Raw genomic sequence first — 13690 nt, forward strand, 5'->3', positions numbered from 1 at the left:
CATTATTATCACATTAGACGCAAAATTTATAACCACCTTAATTCTTACAGGCTAATGATTCGACCGATGTTGACGGAAGTAAACGATCCCGTCCCCCTCATTTAAACCCTCGTTCACGCTCGACCTTAGCTTAAAAAGGCCGACAAAGAAACGTACATTTACCCGATCAACACGAATCGAGTACAAGCGTTACGTACACAAGTCTTGTAAGTACGAAAGAGAGGCTTCTAAATACCATTATACCCGATACATTGAATTTCCCGATTTTTATTTATATTTTTTTGGGCTGAATATAAATGGGGTCCACGTGTCATCCATCCAGGCGTTCGATTAGGCTAGCGCGACGAAAGCATCAAGGGCCGATATTCGAGGCGCATAAGGTCAGGCGTCTAAGCACGATGCACCGTAGCCGCGTCCCTCCGCCCAATGAAACGACTTGGCGCCCTTTCTCGTCTTCTTCAGTGAAGCTTCTCCTGCAAGCCTTCACCCCCCTCTGTCACACACACACCCCATCTCTCTCTCTCTCTCTCTCTAAAACGAAGGGTTTGCGAAATTCAAACCCGTTGCAGAGCCGCCCTTCGTCGTCTTCTTCCACGAGGAGCTTCTCTTTGTAAGCCAGCCTCACACTCTCTCTCTCTCTCTCTCTCTCTCTCTGGTCTCGAAGAACAAGGTGCTGCGAATTCAAAAAACCTTGATCCGTTGCAGAGCCGCCTGCTCACAGCCCCGATGAGAAGGTCGAAGCGAAAATCTTCCGTAGCAGCCGTTGAAGTTCGCGATTCGGTAAACACGTTTCGTCGCCTCTTCAATTTTTGTGTTCGGCATGTCTTTTGATTTCCAGGCTAGACGGTGTTCTGATTCGCAGCCGAATACTTCGTTTCCGGAGTGATCTGTTGTTTAGGTTTCGTTCCGGATCAATCTCGCACGATTTAGTTCCTCGGGAGGCGATTTTTTTTTCTGTGGATTGAAAGATTTCTCCCGTCTGATTACGCGTGTTCCTGTCAAACCTGGCAATTGAATTGAGTAGAATGCGTCTCAATTCGTGAAATTTTAAAGCTGTGCTTCTTGCCTGTGTGCTTATACTTTGATTTGTATGTCCTTCCTTCATAGATCTACTTGATGTATTTCTTTCTGAGCAATAGCTATGACTGAGAATATGGTGTTTAGTGCTCATCGGTTTAGAATTCGGTTAAGGAAAAGATGATAAAGCATGTCTCAATTGGTTTTCCGGAATATGTAGATTGGGAATTTCCGTACTAGGTGTTCTTTGTGAAGCGAGAGGAGAAATTATCACATGATCAACATGGTGTAATAAAGAATGTGGGGTTTGGTAATTTGTTGCTCATACCGAATGACACTCTTAGCAAGAAATTTTTTTTTTTGGGTCAAGACTCTTAGGAAGAATTTATTGGTTGAGAATATGGTGACTCGTGCTGATCGGCTTGGACCAATGTTCATAAGTAGTGTTTGAAATTCGGTTAAGCGAAAAACATAAAGCATATCTCAATGGTTTTCGGAAATATGCAGATTGGGAATTTCAGTACTAGGTTTTCCTCACCATCCTTTGTGAAGCGAGTGGAGAAATTATCTTATGATCAGCGAGATGCAATAAAGAGTGTGGGATTTGGTAATCTGTTGCTCATACCGAATCACACTCTTAGCAAGAATTTATTGGTTGAGTTGATGGAGAAATGGAGCTGCGATAAGCGTGCCTTTGTACTTGCTCATGGCGAAATTTCCATGACTCTCATGGACGTTGCTTTGGTTTTGGGGCTTCGTGTCATTGGAAAGCCGGCGATACTTCAGCAGGACGAGCCTTTTTCAGATCTAGAAGAACATTATGGTGCTGTTCCTGGAAAGAGGAAAATTACAGTTGCTTCACTTGAGAGTAGACTTGATTCCCTTGGTGGGGTAGCTGATGATGACTTTATAAGGAGCTTTTTACTTTTTACATTTGGAACTTTTCTTTTTCCGAATACGACTGGAACGATTGATACTCGTTATCTTTCTTTCCTTAGTAATTTGGATTATGTACATCAATATGCTTGGGGTTCTGCTGTGCTCGAGGATCTGATAATGTGGCTGAGCAGAAGAAAGGAAAAAAGTATGCAGTATGTTGGAGGTTGTCTTTTATTCCTTCAGGTAATTTTTTCTTGGATATCTTGAAAGCCATCTTAAGCTTTCTAGTTTATCAGTTCACCCTATATGCAAGTTCGTGATCATTCAATTTTAGATGCATTGTTTATTCTTTCTCAAATCTTGACATACATGCCCAAAATAGATGGTATGAATGTCTGCGACGTTTTCCCTTTTTGGGATTTTGCACAAATCACATCTCTATTTTGGTGAAATTGTGCAGATGTGGTTTTATGAGCATATTGACATGGCTCGGCCTAGTCTTCAAAATGATTCATTGACTTTTCCCCGTGCATGTCGATGGGGAAACAGTAGACCCCATCCAAGACTATGGGTCATTGCAGAATTTGAGAATCTAAGAGATGATCAGGTGGATCTTTATCGTTTTTCTTTTTCTTTCTTTTACCTTTTTTTTTTTTTTTAAATGCTTGAAGTTACCTACTCTACCGGTTACATCTCTCTCAAACTTTATTGGCATCTAAAGTAGAATTATGGAATTACCTGATCAATTCTCAATTTTAAATGGCTTTTTATAAGTTCTTTACTGCTTGCATGCATTAGATAATCTGGGAGCTTCAGCCTACTGCGATTGAGTTGGAAGCTGATATAATCAAAGAGATTTTGCCGGCACGAATGGATGACTACCAAGAGACAGGTCCGCAATCCGGGACAAATGATTTTGTGGAGAATCTTCCAATGGATCCTGTGAGTTTAGCTATTCTATTTTCTTCCACTCGTCTCTCTCTGTTCCTATAATTGAAGTGGATATTTCTCGTTTGTAGGCTAACACCTCAATTGTGGATTAACAGGATGTCAAAGCAAAAATTGACTGTGATGTAGATACGATTGATAGAGTACAAAGGTCAGAGATGTTTAATGGACTGAAACCTTGCTCGTCGCTCGATAAAGTGAACTCTCCGACAAAAGCTGATTATCTATCTCACCGAGAAGTATGCAATGAGCATCTTGAATCACCATCTACATCATACGACTCTCCTGGAAAATCATCAGCTTGCACGGTAGGCTATTCAATTGCTTCTCTTATATGGGCCAGTTTGGTTCGATTTGGGGGAATGCAAATACCTTTGGGCTAAAGGGATTTTCCGAAATGCAAGTAGTGTTTGGTAAGTGTTTTTTAAAATCAACTTAGGCTAAAGGACTTTTGCTAATTTAAAAAAAAAAAAAAAAAAAGCTCCGGTGGAGCTACACCACCGGCCACCGCCGCCGGCCAGATCTGGTCGCCAGCCAACCGCCGATGGCTAGATCTGGTCGCCGGCGACCGCCGCCTGGGGTCGCCGGACCTCGGGCGTCGCCTGGGTCTCGCGACCTAGGCCAAGCGCTGCCTGGGTCGTGCGAACCAGGCAATGCCCGAGGTCTGGCGACCCCAGGCGGCGGTTGCCGGGGTCGCGCGACCCCCAAGCGACGCGCGACCCTCCGGCGACCACCGCCTGGGTCTCGCGACCTAGGCCAAGCGTTGCCTGGGTCGCGCAACCCCGGCGACGCTCGAGGTCCGGCGACCCCAGGCGGCGGTGGCTGGGGTTGCGCGACCCCCGAGCGGTGGTCTCCGGGTCGGGCTCCCTGCGGTTCCGGACCTCGATGGGGAAGATGAGTGTCGATGAAATGAGTTGCATTCAAATGCCTCCAAGAGTTGGCAGTTGAGTCTTGATTTCAAGTAAAAATCCAAAATTTGATGATTGAATCCGGGGCCTATGTCAATACATTCATTTATCGGAGTTTTGATTGCTTTGATTTGTTAGGAAGATGACTTGATGTTGAAAAACCGGATATTGAAAGAGAAGATTGTGGAATTGGAGAAGGAGATGAGTGAACTGATAAAGGAAAACAATCAATTAAAGTGCCAACTACTCTCGAGTCCATCATTAGAAAAGGAAAATGATGATCTGAAGAAAGAAGTGGCTGACTTGAGAAGAGAAAATCAAATCCTAAGCTTGTCTTCAGATCATCTTGTGGCTCGGCTTGAGAAATTGCTCTTGGATGAGGAAACTGATGGTACAGAAGAAACATGACTATACCGTATGGAGGTACTTGAATCTTTGTATGGTCTTTTTTAAACCATTTCTGCTTCTCTCCTTCCATGAATCAAATGCTAACATGGCCTAATCGCCTAGTAATATCATTATTCTTTATCATGCATCTCTGTTGGCTCTGTTCTATGATCATCTCTAAGAAAATCTGTACCTGTCTGCAGAAAAATCCGGAGAGAATATATAATTATGCATGCTGATTTTCGAAGACATTGCATATGCTGGTGGCAAGCATAGCTGGGATACATGGCATAAAATTCAGTTAAGTGGAGATGGGGCAGTCGATCCTGGGATTACCACTTCCTTCATCCGGGCTTGGGCTGGGCCGAAGGGTTATGAAGATAAATCATTGTAAAGGTAAAGTTTGTAGCCAGGCCTTAACTATCAAAATGAAAGAGAGTTCCCCACTGATTGGTTTTTTGATCGGAGCATCGAGCAACGCAACCCGTCAGCGGGCACAAAAAGCAATTTCTAAGAATTTGGTTCAGTCATAAGCTATATGCTTTCCCCATGTAACCCACGAAAAAAAATGAAGATAAGCCGTGTCAATCGGACAGCAAATTGTGCTGTCTTTTGTATGAGCTGTTTAATACCCGAAGATTTAGGAAAATGTTTAGGACTCCAAATCACTAATTATTGTAATAGCCTTTTCTTTTCCCAGAACAAAAGGAACAGTTAGCTGTTCTGCTTTCTGCTATGCGCTCTCTCTCTCTCTCTCGTTAGCACTTTAGTAGATGTACTTGGCAGCTCCTCATATGCGATCCTAATCTATATACTTTTATGGGATAATGGCACAAACAGTCTCGGAACTTTGGTTCAATATGCAATTTGATTCATGAACTTTTAATTTGTTCAATATAGTTTATGAATTTTAGCTTAATGTTCAATGTGATCCCTGAACTTTTAATTTGTTCAATGTGGTCTTTGAACTTTTGGTACATGTTTAATTTTGTCCCTAAACTATATTAAAATGAACAATATAGTCTCTGAACTTGAATTAATAAAAGGACTATATTGAACATTTTTATAAAGTTCAGGGACTATATTGAACATGTATCAAAAGTTCAGGGATCACATTGAACAAATTGAAAGTTCAAGGATCACATTGAACATAAGGTTAAAATTCAGGGATTATATTGAACAAATTAAAAATTCAAGGACTAAATTACACATTGATCCAAAGTTCATGAACTGTTTGCGTCATTTTTCTTACTTTTATCTATATACATCATTCTGGTTTCGTGGCTTGAGTTGTCTGCAAATCATAGTTCAGTAGGAACTATACCTCAGCTCTTGGTTGAACAGGATACGTTCGGGTTGTTGTTCGTTTCAGATGCTGCGTACGGTCGCTTCGCTTGTATGGTCATTATACCATTTTCGCTTTAATTGTTGGACCACTTCGTAGGTTACTGGCATCTACTCTCTTACTTTTAGCAAGTTGTCTATCACATAATATTTATAAAATGTCATGTTGGTATTTCTCGTTACTCAGATTATATAGTACCGATAGAGAGATTTGATTGAACCGATTCGACAAGTTTCAGAATTTGATCGCACCAAAACTCAATCGGACTTTTCTAATTGTATTGATTAGGCTTTCGCAATAACTTTTAAGGCTTGCGACGCGTTGATACCCCTAAAGTTGCTCTGCTATATCTTGAAAAGATGTGGACAAGAGCCTAAAGCTCGACCGACAAAATTGATGGTCCCGGAGCCCCCCATCGTTGTGGTTGCTGTTGAATTAGCTAGAAACCTCAAGTTAGGTTTCTCATTCGAGGGCTGGGATCACCAGACAGAGCAAGGTCTAACCTGAGGGTCCAGTTTCGAGGAATCTTATGTGTGGCATGTCTAGATGCCGCCATATTTATGAGATGGTTGAATTATTGTCCTTGTTGGCCATTTGGGGGCTACAATAACACATGATTCGCACAGAAATCCTTTGCAGGACCTAACAAGGACGATGCGCAAGTTCATTGCCACAATGTTTCTATGGGAAAATTATCAAGAACATTATAAATATATCGTACTTATGCCAATTTAGTCCTACACCTTTTAATTTAGCTAATTTAATCTTAAATCTTTTGAAAATTTATCTATTTAGTTCAGCTGGCCAATTTTGATAGGAAATCACCGACGTAGACGCCGGTTGCTTGTGTGGCACGATCAGCACTAATGTGAACACAATTTTTGATTTATTATTAATTTTTTGAATTCTTATATTATATATATTTTTCTTTTCCTTCTTCCTTCGCCGGTTACTGGGCCTCTGTGATGACCGGCAACTGGCCAAAGGCGATGACTGGTGAGGGGCGACCTCGCCAAATTCGGTAAATTTGAGCCTTGCCAGAGGCTGGCAAGGTCGAGCCTCGGCGACCGGCGGAGGAAGAAGAAAAAGAAAAAGAAAGTAAAGAAAAGAAAAATATAATAAAAAATAATTAAAAAATATCAACATCAGCGTTGATCATGTCACGTAGTATGGCTAGCGTGCACATCAGTGATTTTTGGCAAATTGGTCGGATGGATTACATTGGCAAATTATCAAAATGTTTGGCAAAAAAAAAAAATTTGGCTAGATTGAAAGGTTTATGGCTAAATTAACTTAAGTATAATAAGTTTAGAATTTTTTGACAATTTCTCCAAGTTTTTATTGTACTTCCCACGAGGTAAGTGTCGCTCGAACCCGTTCCCTCAGATAAAATCAATCATATTTTAAGTGCATACCAATGCATCTCCCTAAACAGAACTATTATTTTCTCTATAGTTCTAGCTTCATGGTCCATAGTACCCTGCAAAATAATTCCAAGTACTCCGCCATCGTCTCTATATGGTCATTTAAGTCCTTGAGTAGCCTAATCTGTCTCAGATTTCTCGTAAAGCTACGACACATATCTGTCCATTAATTAGAGCCGATGACTGCACTAGCCATGTGGGGGACCCCTAAGGAAGAAATGTCAACACATTAATCACATACGAATTTGTTCTAGCAAAAAAACTCTATATTCCATCGATCACGGTCATGCATTGAATCCACAAGACGCCAACGAGCCCTTTCATTAGGTGGGTCACTCGAACCTGCGTGACAGACACAATAATGCCTACGGTGAGAGAATCCAGCAAAAAAAAAAGAAAAAATTTCTTATGCATCGGTCGCATTATCGACGCGTGAAATATCGATTTTCTATTATTTGGATCTGTTAGATGGAGACGTGATAGAGGTCCTATCGAAATTTTACAAGATTCATGGAAGAATTGTACTAATAATACAAGTTTAAGTGTGATTTGCCTCATTTCTCTTATCTTAATTTTAGCCAAATGAAAACTGTCCAAATCAAAATGAGCGACCTTAGGTTGTGGATCCATGTGGTGGAGAGAAAATCAACCGCAATGTACGAGCCGCCTGAAAACTCGCTCGTCGGAACGGAACCCGGAGTTTTAGTTTAAGCAATACTTAGTCGAGGCGCGCGCATTCATGTGCCGGACAAATTTACTTCATTGTAAACGTTATATTTTTGTGAAGTCGCGTAATGTCGGCGAGAGCCAAATTTGCACATTTCGCCAACATAATCCATGAATAGAGACAAGCACAGTACAAGTTATGGATCATATTCAATTTCCGGCAGCAACCCTGCTTTTTGTGTGTGGATTTCCTGCTTTGCAATTAGGAGGAGAAAGGGGAGGGATAGATTGAAAAAGGCACACTCGATCACCTCAGCCAAATAAATATTACATTCGGTCCCATAATATTATTAATAATGTGCACGGCACAGAAAGACCCGATACAGACAACAACCTTAAATAACAGGAAGCACGGAAGCTTCGTGTGGACGTGTCATGCCCCTTTTATTTCTCACTCTACGCAATCATTCCCTAACAGTAATGATACTTATGCGGTTCCCAGAATCCTTCTCCACCATCTTCACTTGACGCTGCAACACAAAACAGACGGTTCATGAGAAAAAGTGAAAAAGGGTCACCAGTTTGCAGGGTGAATAGCAGGTCAAGATATCAATTCATGAAGAACTAACGAGTATACTGCAGAGTAATGTTTGTCAGTGCGTGGTGTTGACGACATTAGTATTATATAAATGCTTCGTTGAGTGATTAACCTGTTGCAGTTAGTGCTGGGGCTGATCTTGTAGGGAATACTGACTCCGCACTTGCCGGGGATCCCGGCGACGACCCCGTAGTTGAAGCCGGAGATGCTGCTGGCGGCGGACTTGAGGCACCTGCAAGTGGCCTGGCGGTCTGCGGTGGTCTTGGCGGCGTTGTTGAGCGACCTTATCCCGTTGCAGCACGCGGCCGGCACTGCCCCCCTGCCGCTCCTCGCGTAGGGGATGCACGGGGCCAGGGAGCTCGACACCTGGCCGCATGTCACGGCGGCCTCGGCCACGGAGGAGGCCACCACCAGGCACAGGAGGGCCATGCACGCCAGCCTTGAGAACCCAGAGCTCGCCATGATGTCTCGAAACGGCAGCGGATGCCACGAACAAAGCGCAAAGTGCTGGACAGTGGGATGGGATTACAGTGGATCTGTATGTGGCGAGAGTGTGAAGGTCCAGTGAGGGAGGATACCAATTATATAGGAGAGGGAGAGGGCCTGAGATCGCGACACGTGTAGCATGTGGGGGACCGGGTGGTGATGGATTGAGATTAGTTGGTAGTTGGGGTATTCAATTGAATGCTGTTTTGATCTAGACGTGGTTGTTCTTGTTTGTGTATATGTACTATTCAGGGGCTAAAGTTTGATTTCCATTTGAAGATCTATCGATAAGAAAAGTTAAAAGAAGCGTCGACAACCACTAGCTATTTTTAACCTTCGGCGCCGTGCACTGATCCGCGCGCGATCGAGAGGTCCCGAGAAATTACTTCGATAGACTCATCCTACGTTATAATCTATTGTATGTGCAATGAGTTCATGCTATTTTTTTTTTCCTAGAGAATCCCCTTGTGATGAGGTCTAAGATTTGGTTAACTAGATTAGGAGTTAGGTGTTGTGCCTTTTATTGGGTATGGAGTTATTTTTAGGGTTAATACCATGAAAAACCCCAAACTGGTATATTCGTGATAAATTTACCCAAAACTATTTTTTTGACCACAAAAAACTCCAAACTGGTGCATTCGTGATAATTTTAGCCCGAACTATTTTTTCAACTACAAAAAACTCCACACCGGTACACCGGTAATAATTTTACCCCCGAACTAATTTTTTGACCACCAAAAACCTAAAACCGGTACACCTGTGATAAATTTACTCTCCATTAGTTTCCGTTAAATTTTACTATCAAATTGCTAAGTTTGATGACACGTGGTAGTTGACGGGTGTACCAGTTTAGGATTTTACTCCTCTGTTTATCACAAATTTACCAATTTGTGATTTTTCGTGATATTAATTTAATTTAATGGACACTAAATGAGGATAAATTTGTCACAGGTGTACCGGTTTGGAGTTTTTTGTGATAAAAAAATTAGTTCGGGGTAAAATTATCGCAATTATACCAGTGTGGGGTTTTTTATGGTAAAAAAAATAATTCAGGGTAAATTTGTCACAGGCATACCGGTGTGGGGTTTTTGATGGTAAAAAAAATAGTTCATGGTAAATTTGTCACAAGCATACCAGTTTGGGGTTTTTGATGGTCAAAAAATTAGATCGGGGTAAAATTATCACAGGTGTACCAATTTAAGGTTTTTTGTGGTATTAACCCTTATTTTTATCACTTATTAAAAATTTCGCAAATATCGCAACGTAACTTTTCTTAATCGTCAAATTCTAGAAAAATTTCAATATATGCAAATTCTGAAATATAAGGCCTTGTGTTTTTGGCAATTGGAATGGCTTTTTTTAATCTCTTCATGTAAGGATTATACATAATTGCTCATAAATTACAGTAGAAAAGTCCATATTAGTTTTTTTTTTTTTTGCTTTAAAAACCAAAACCAAGGGCCGCTAATTAACAACTTTATACATACTATTTTTCAATATATATATGGTCCGGCCAAGTCAGCAGTTAGGATTTTCTTTGTGCATATATGGCTTTTTAACCTAACAAGGCTGTGTTGTGTAATTTTCCAATCTTCGAAAAGTTTCTTGGTATCTCATCCCTAAAAAAACCATGCCGACTTTGACTCGACGAGGTAAAATCTGTGGAATCATATCAACTTTTAGGGTCTTTCTCCATTATATAACCTAAAGTGAAATGACAAGTGCCTCGGACCTAACGAGGCATGAAGAAGACCCACGAAAGGAGAAAAGCTGATGCAGAAACGACCGAACTAAGGCACGACGTATCTACACGATAAGATCACCAAGAAAACGACAAGCTCATGTGGCAAATCAAACGGGCTCACCTATGTCATCTTCAAATTTGCGAAATTAGCGCCACCCAGAAGTAAAGTAAGCTGTTGGGTGACCTGAATTAGAACCTAGGATGATGTCTTTTGATGTGTGGATTGAACATGGCTTGCATGAGATAGCGGTTGCGATTTCTCCCATGTGCTCTGTTGAATTTCGTCTCCCTCACATTTCCGGAACGTCGAAAATCGTTGCAGTCTCAGCCTCGTGGCGAAGTGGGGATGTTCTGTCAAAATTTCGGATGAATTTTAGTAGGGGTGTGCAAATGAACCGGGAATCGTTCGGACCGCCCGGAACCGGATCGGACCAGCCCGAAACTGGTGGTTCCTAAGGGAACCGGTCTGGTTCCCAGTTCAATTTATTGGAGCTGATGGGTACCGGTCCGATTCCCGGTTCTAGGTGTGGAATCGCCCACCCGAACTGGACTGGTAATATATATTTTAATTTTTAAATTTTTAAAAAGTGAAAAAGTCTAAATCCCTAATCTAGCCGGCGTCCCCCCTTGGTGGTTCCAGCTGGAAGTTGCACGAAATTATAGCTCCAACAAGGAGAGTCCAACTATAGTTTGATTGAATCAAGAGAGTTTGCTGCCGCGAGAGTTGCAAATGGCAAAGAACTCAGTAAAAAAAAACTGGACTATTGCAGGAGCTACACAAACAGGGAAATGGACAAGGATTGGCAACAATCTTAAGCCAAAAATGGGCGGAAATTGCAGCTCGTATTTTGACCATTTGAGAGGTCATTTGAGGTGACAAAACAAGGGTCAAAACCTTGCTGCATTTGCTGGAAATGCAGAGGGAGATAACTGCTGTAAGGAGGGGAAATAGATTGTAAATCTTGACTTGCAGGGGGAAGAGACAGAGGAAGATAACGTTGGGAAACGGACCGGACCCACCCGGGAATCGGACCGGACCGGTGGTCCAGTTCCCGGGTGGATCCATGGATTCAATGGGCGGTTCCCGGTTCTAATTTTTCGAAACCGGACCTTAGTGGGCGGTTTCTGATTTCGGAATGGGAAGTGCCCATCCGAACCATGCTCACCCCTAAATTTTAGAGCGCGTTTATTTCACGAAAAATGAATAATCTAGAAAATATCTTCGTTTGTACCACTATAAAAATGAACGAACAAAATTTTTTTCATTGTCTATGCAAATCTTTAGACATAAATTGTTGTGGATAATAAAAATATTTTTTATTAGCTAATACTTTCAAGGGATATAAGCATTATTTTTTTAGAAAAAATATTTTTCAAATCATTCATTTTTCTAACGAAGAAACGAGTTTTGTAGTATCGATTTCATGATTTGTTCATTTTGTGGTAGTAGCTCACATTGCATGCTTGAGGCACTTGAGATGCTGGAACCCAGACCATGATGTAATATTATTGACGTGGTTTAGGTTAATTTATGGTGTAAAAATATGGCGTGCACATCAAATGATATTGTTATTAATAGGATGACAGTTGGCCTTTAGTATGTTTTACTAAGAGGGGCCAGAAGCACAGTCAACTCGTAATTTGTGCAAGGGTATGCATATTTCTTTTTTATTTGTTGGTCAGACAAGGGTATGCATATTTCAAAAATACTGTTTTTGTCCTGACCGACATACCACCGATAAGCACATATTTTCTCTAGGCTTTACGAAACAGTTTTGAATCCGACTTTGATACAACGGATCAGAGCAAATTGTCAGTTTCTTTATGTCAATCATACCGGAAAAAGTATATACATACTCCCTCGCTTTCATTTTCTTTTTTTAGCGTGTATTTATTTCGTGAAAAATATATTATTTTTCAAAAAAAACTTTTGAGGAAGTTAAACTTCGTTTTTCGATATTTGGTTAAAACCTAAAAAAGATTTGAAAAGTATTTTTAGCTGTTTGGTGAGAAAAATTTGATAGTGAAAATTATCCAGAAAATTTATATTTTTATAATTTTTAAATTATTTTTATAAAGAAAAGAAAATACATGAATGTTTTCCTTCTTAGAAAGAAAATAAAAAAAGAAAGAAAAGAAAATAAAAAATATTAATAAATTCAAGATAAGCAATTATGGAAGGTGTTTTTACCTTCTTTGATTAGAAATTCACTTTTCTAATTTTATACATAAATATTTTTCTTCACCGAAAAGTGTTTTCAGTTGACTTATCATTTTCGGTGAATCAAACGAGTGAAAATCCGGAAAACGGATTCTCAAAAAACACTTTCCCTCAAACAAACACACACTTAATCTTATTTATTAGAAAAGTCAATCTAAAAGCTTGAGATAAATCACGTGTATATAAACGAGCATGTATCATCCATTGTCAAGCACGAGATATTTCAGCACTATTTTCTCATTATCTTCAAATTCATTCTCGAATTATACGGACCGATTGGGATGCATCGAAATTAACCCATATGGAGGAGAACCTGAGGCTGATTTGGAGTCTATATCAAGATCCTTCCGTACATAATGATTTTAATATACTTTTCGGTTGAAATCTTTCGCAATAGTAACATGGAAAGCACGTTGTTTCCTGTGTGCATGGAGAGTAGGAAAGAGGGACAAAGTAGGCTTTGAGTAGCAACCGCCCACTAATTATCACAATTACCATAGTAAACTTCAATAAAACATTTTATTTAACAATCTAGCATTTGAGTTTTTCGAAAAGGGTAATTCGTGAAAGTTCATGAATTAACTTCTATTTTTGAATCATAGAGCAAACTCCTCGAGTGTTTTAAAGTAGTACATTAGAGCTAACTTTGGTGCGATGTTCGTCGATAAATCGAACTGACCGGTAAATGATCTTCGAACATATCTGTTAGTCAAATCATAGATATTTCTTTGCCTTAATCCGCAACAAGAGGCAAAGAGAACGCTGAAGCATTTCTTTTTGTCCGGCCAAAGAAAGTTGTACGCATTGAATTTGATCATCTGGGTAGTCAGAACATGTTAGAGGGGATAATGAAATAAACTCTCATACAGTAAGCAACAGGAAAAGTCAGAAGTTCAACGTAAGTTCGTGACGTGTTAAGATACTTTCCTTTAAAGCTTCTTCAACGTATCGAAAATGTAAGGCGCAATAAGTAACACTTAAAGACGCTATAAAGCCTGTGTACTTTCCCAAAGGGCTTTTGACCAGGAGAACAACTGTTGATATAATTTCGACAGCGAAGAAATTAA

The 13690-nt window shown here is 40.4% G+C and overlaps 2 protein-coding genes across 3 annotated transcripts; one reads left to right on the forward strand and one right to left on the reverse strand.

The window, feature by feature from the left end:
• The first annotated feature begins 657 nt into the window (after positions 1-657).
• LOC115685808 (protein MAIN-LIKE 2-like) lies at positions 658-4875 on the forward strand. 2 transcript variants are annotated; one of them, XM_056315400.1, is made up of 7 exons: positions 658-780; positions 1525-2139; positions 2357-2503; positions 2695-2838; positions 2943-3152; positions 3891-4175; positions 4343-4875. In XM_056315400.1, exons 1-6 carry the CDS (start codon positions 727-729, stop codon positions 4158-4160), a joined length of 1440 nt encoding a protein of 479 aa, XP_056171375.1. In that variant the 5' UTR covers positions 658-726; the 3' UTR covers positions 4161-4175; positions 4343-4875. The 2 variants fall into 2 exon arrangements, with proteins under 2 accessions (XP_056171375.1, XP_056171376.1); XM_056315401.1 differs by lacking the exon at positions 4343-4875 and having other exon boundaries at positions 688-780; positions 3895-3949.
• A 3020-nt stretch (positions 4876-7895) lies between these two features.
• Positions 7896-8721, reverse strand: LOC115685815 (non-specific lipid-transfer protein 1-like). Its single transcript, XM_030610931.2, has 2 exons — positions 8285-8721; positions 7896-8104 (listed from the first exon to the last, which is right to left on the reverse strand). The coding sequence occupies exons 1-2, from the start codon at positions 8632-8634 to the stop codon at positions 8095-8097; spliced, it is 360 nt and encodes a 119-aa protein (XP_030466791.1). The 5' UTR covers positions 8635-8721; the 3' UTR covers positions 7896-8094.
• Between the last annotated feature and the right edge of the window lie 4969 nt (positions 8722-13690).

Source organism: Syzygium oleosum, unplaced genomic scaffold (genome assembly GCF_021117445.2).
Source record: "Syzygium oleosum isolate NSW1041296 unplaced genomic scaffold, Sole_v2.1 Sole_v2.10, whole genome shotgun sequence".
Lineage (NCBI taxonomy): Eukaryota > Viridiplantae > Streptophyta > Magnoliopsida > Myrtales > Myrtaceae > Syzygium > Syzygium oleosum.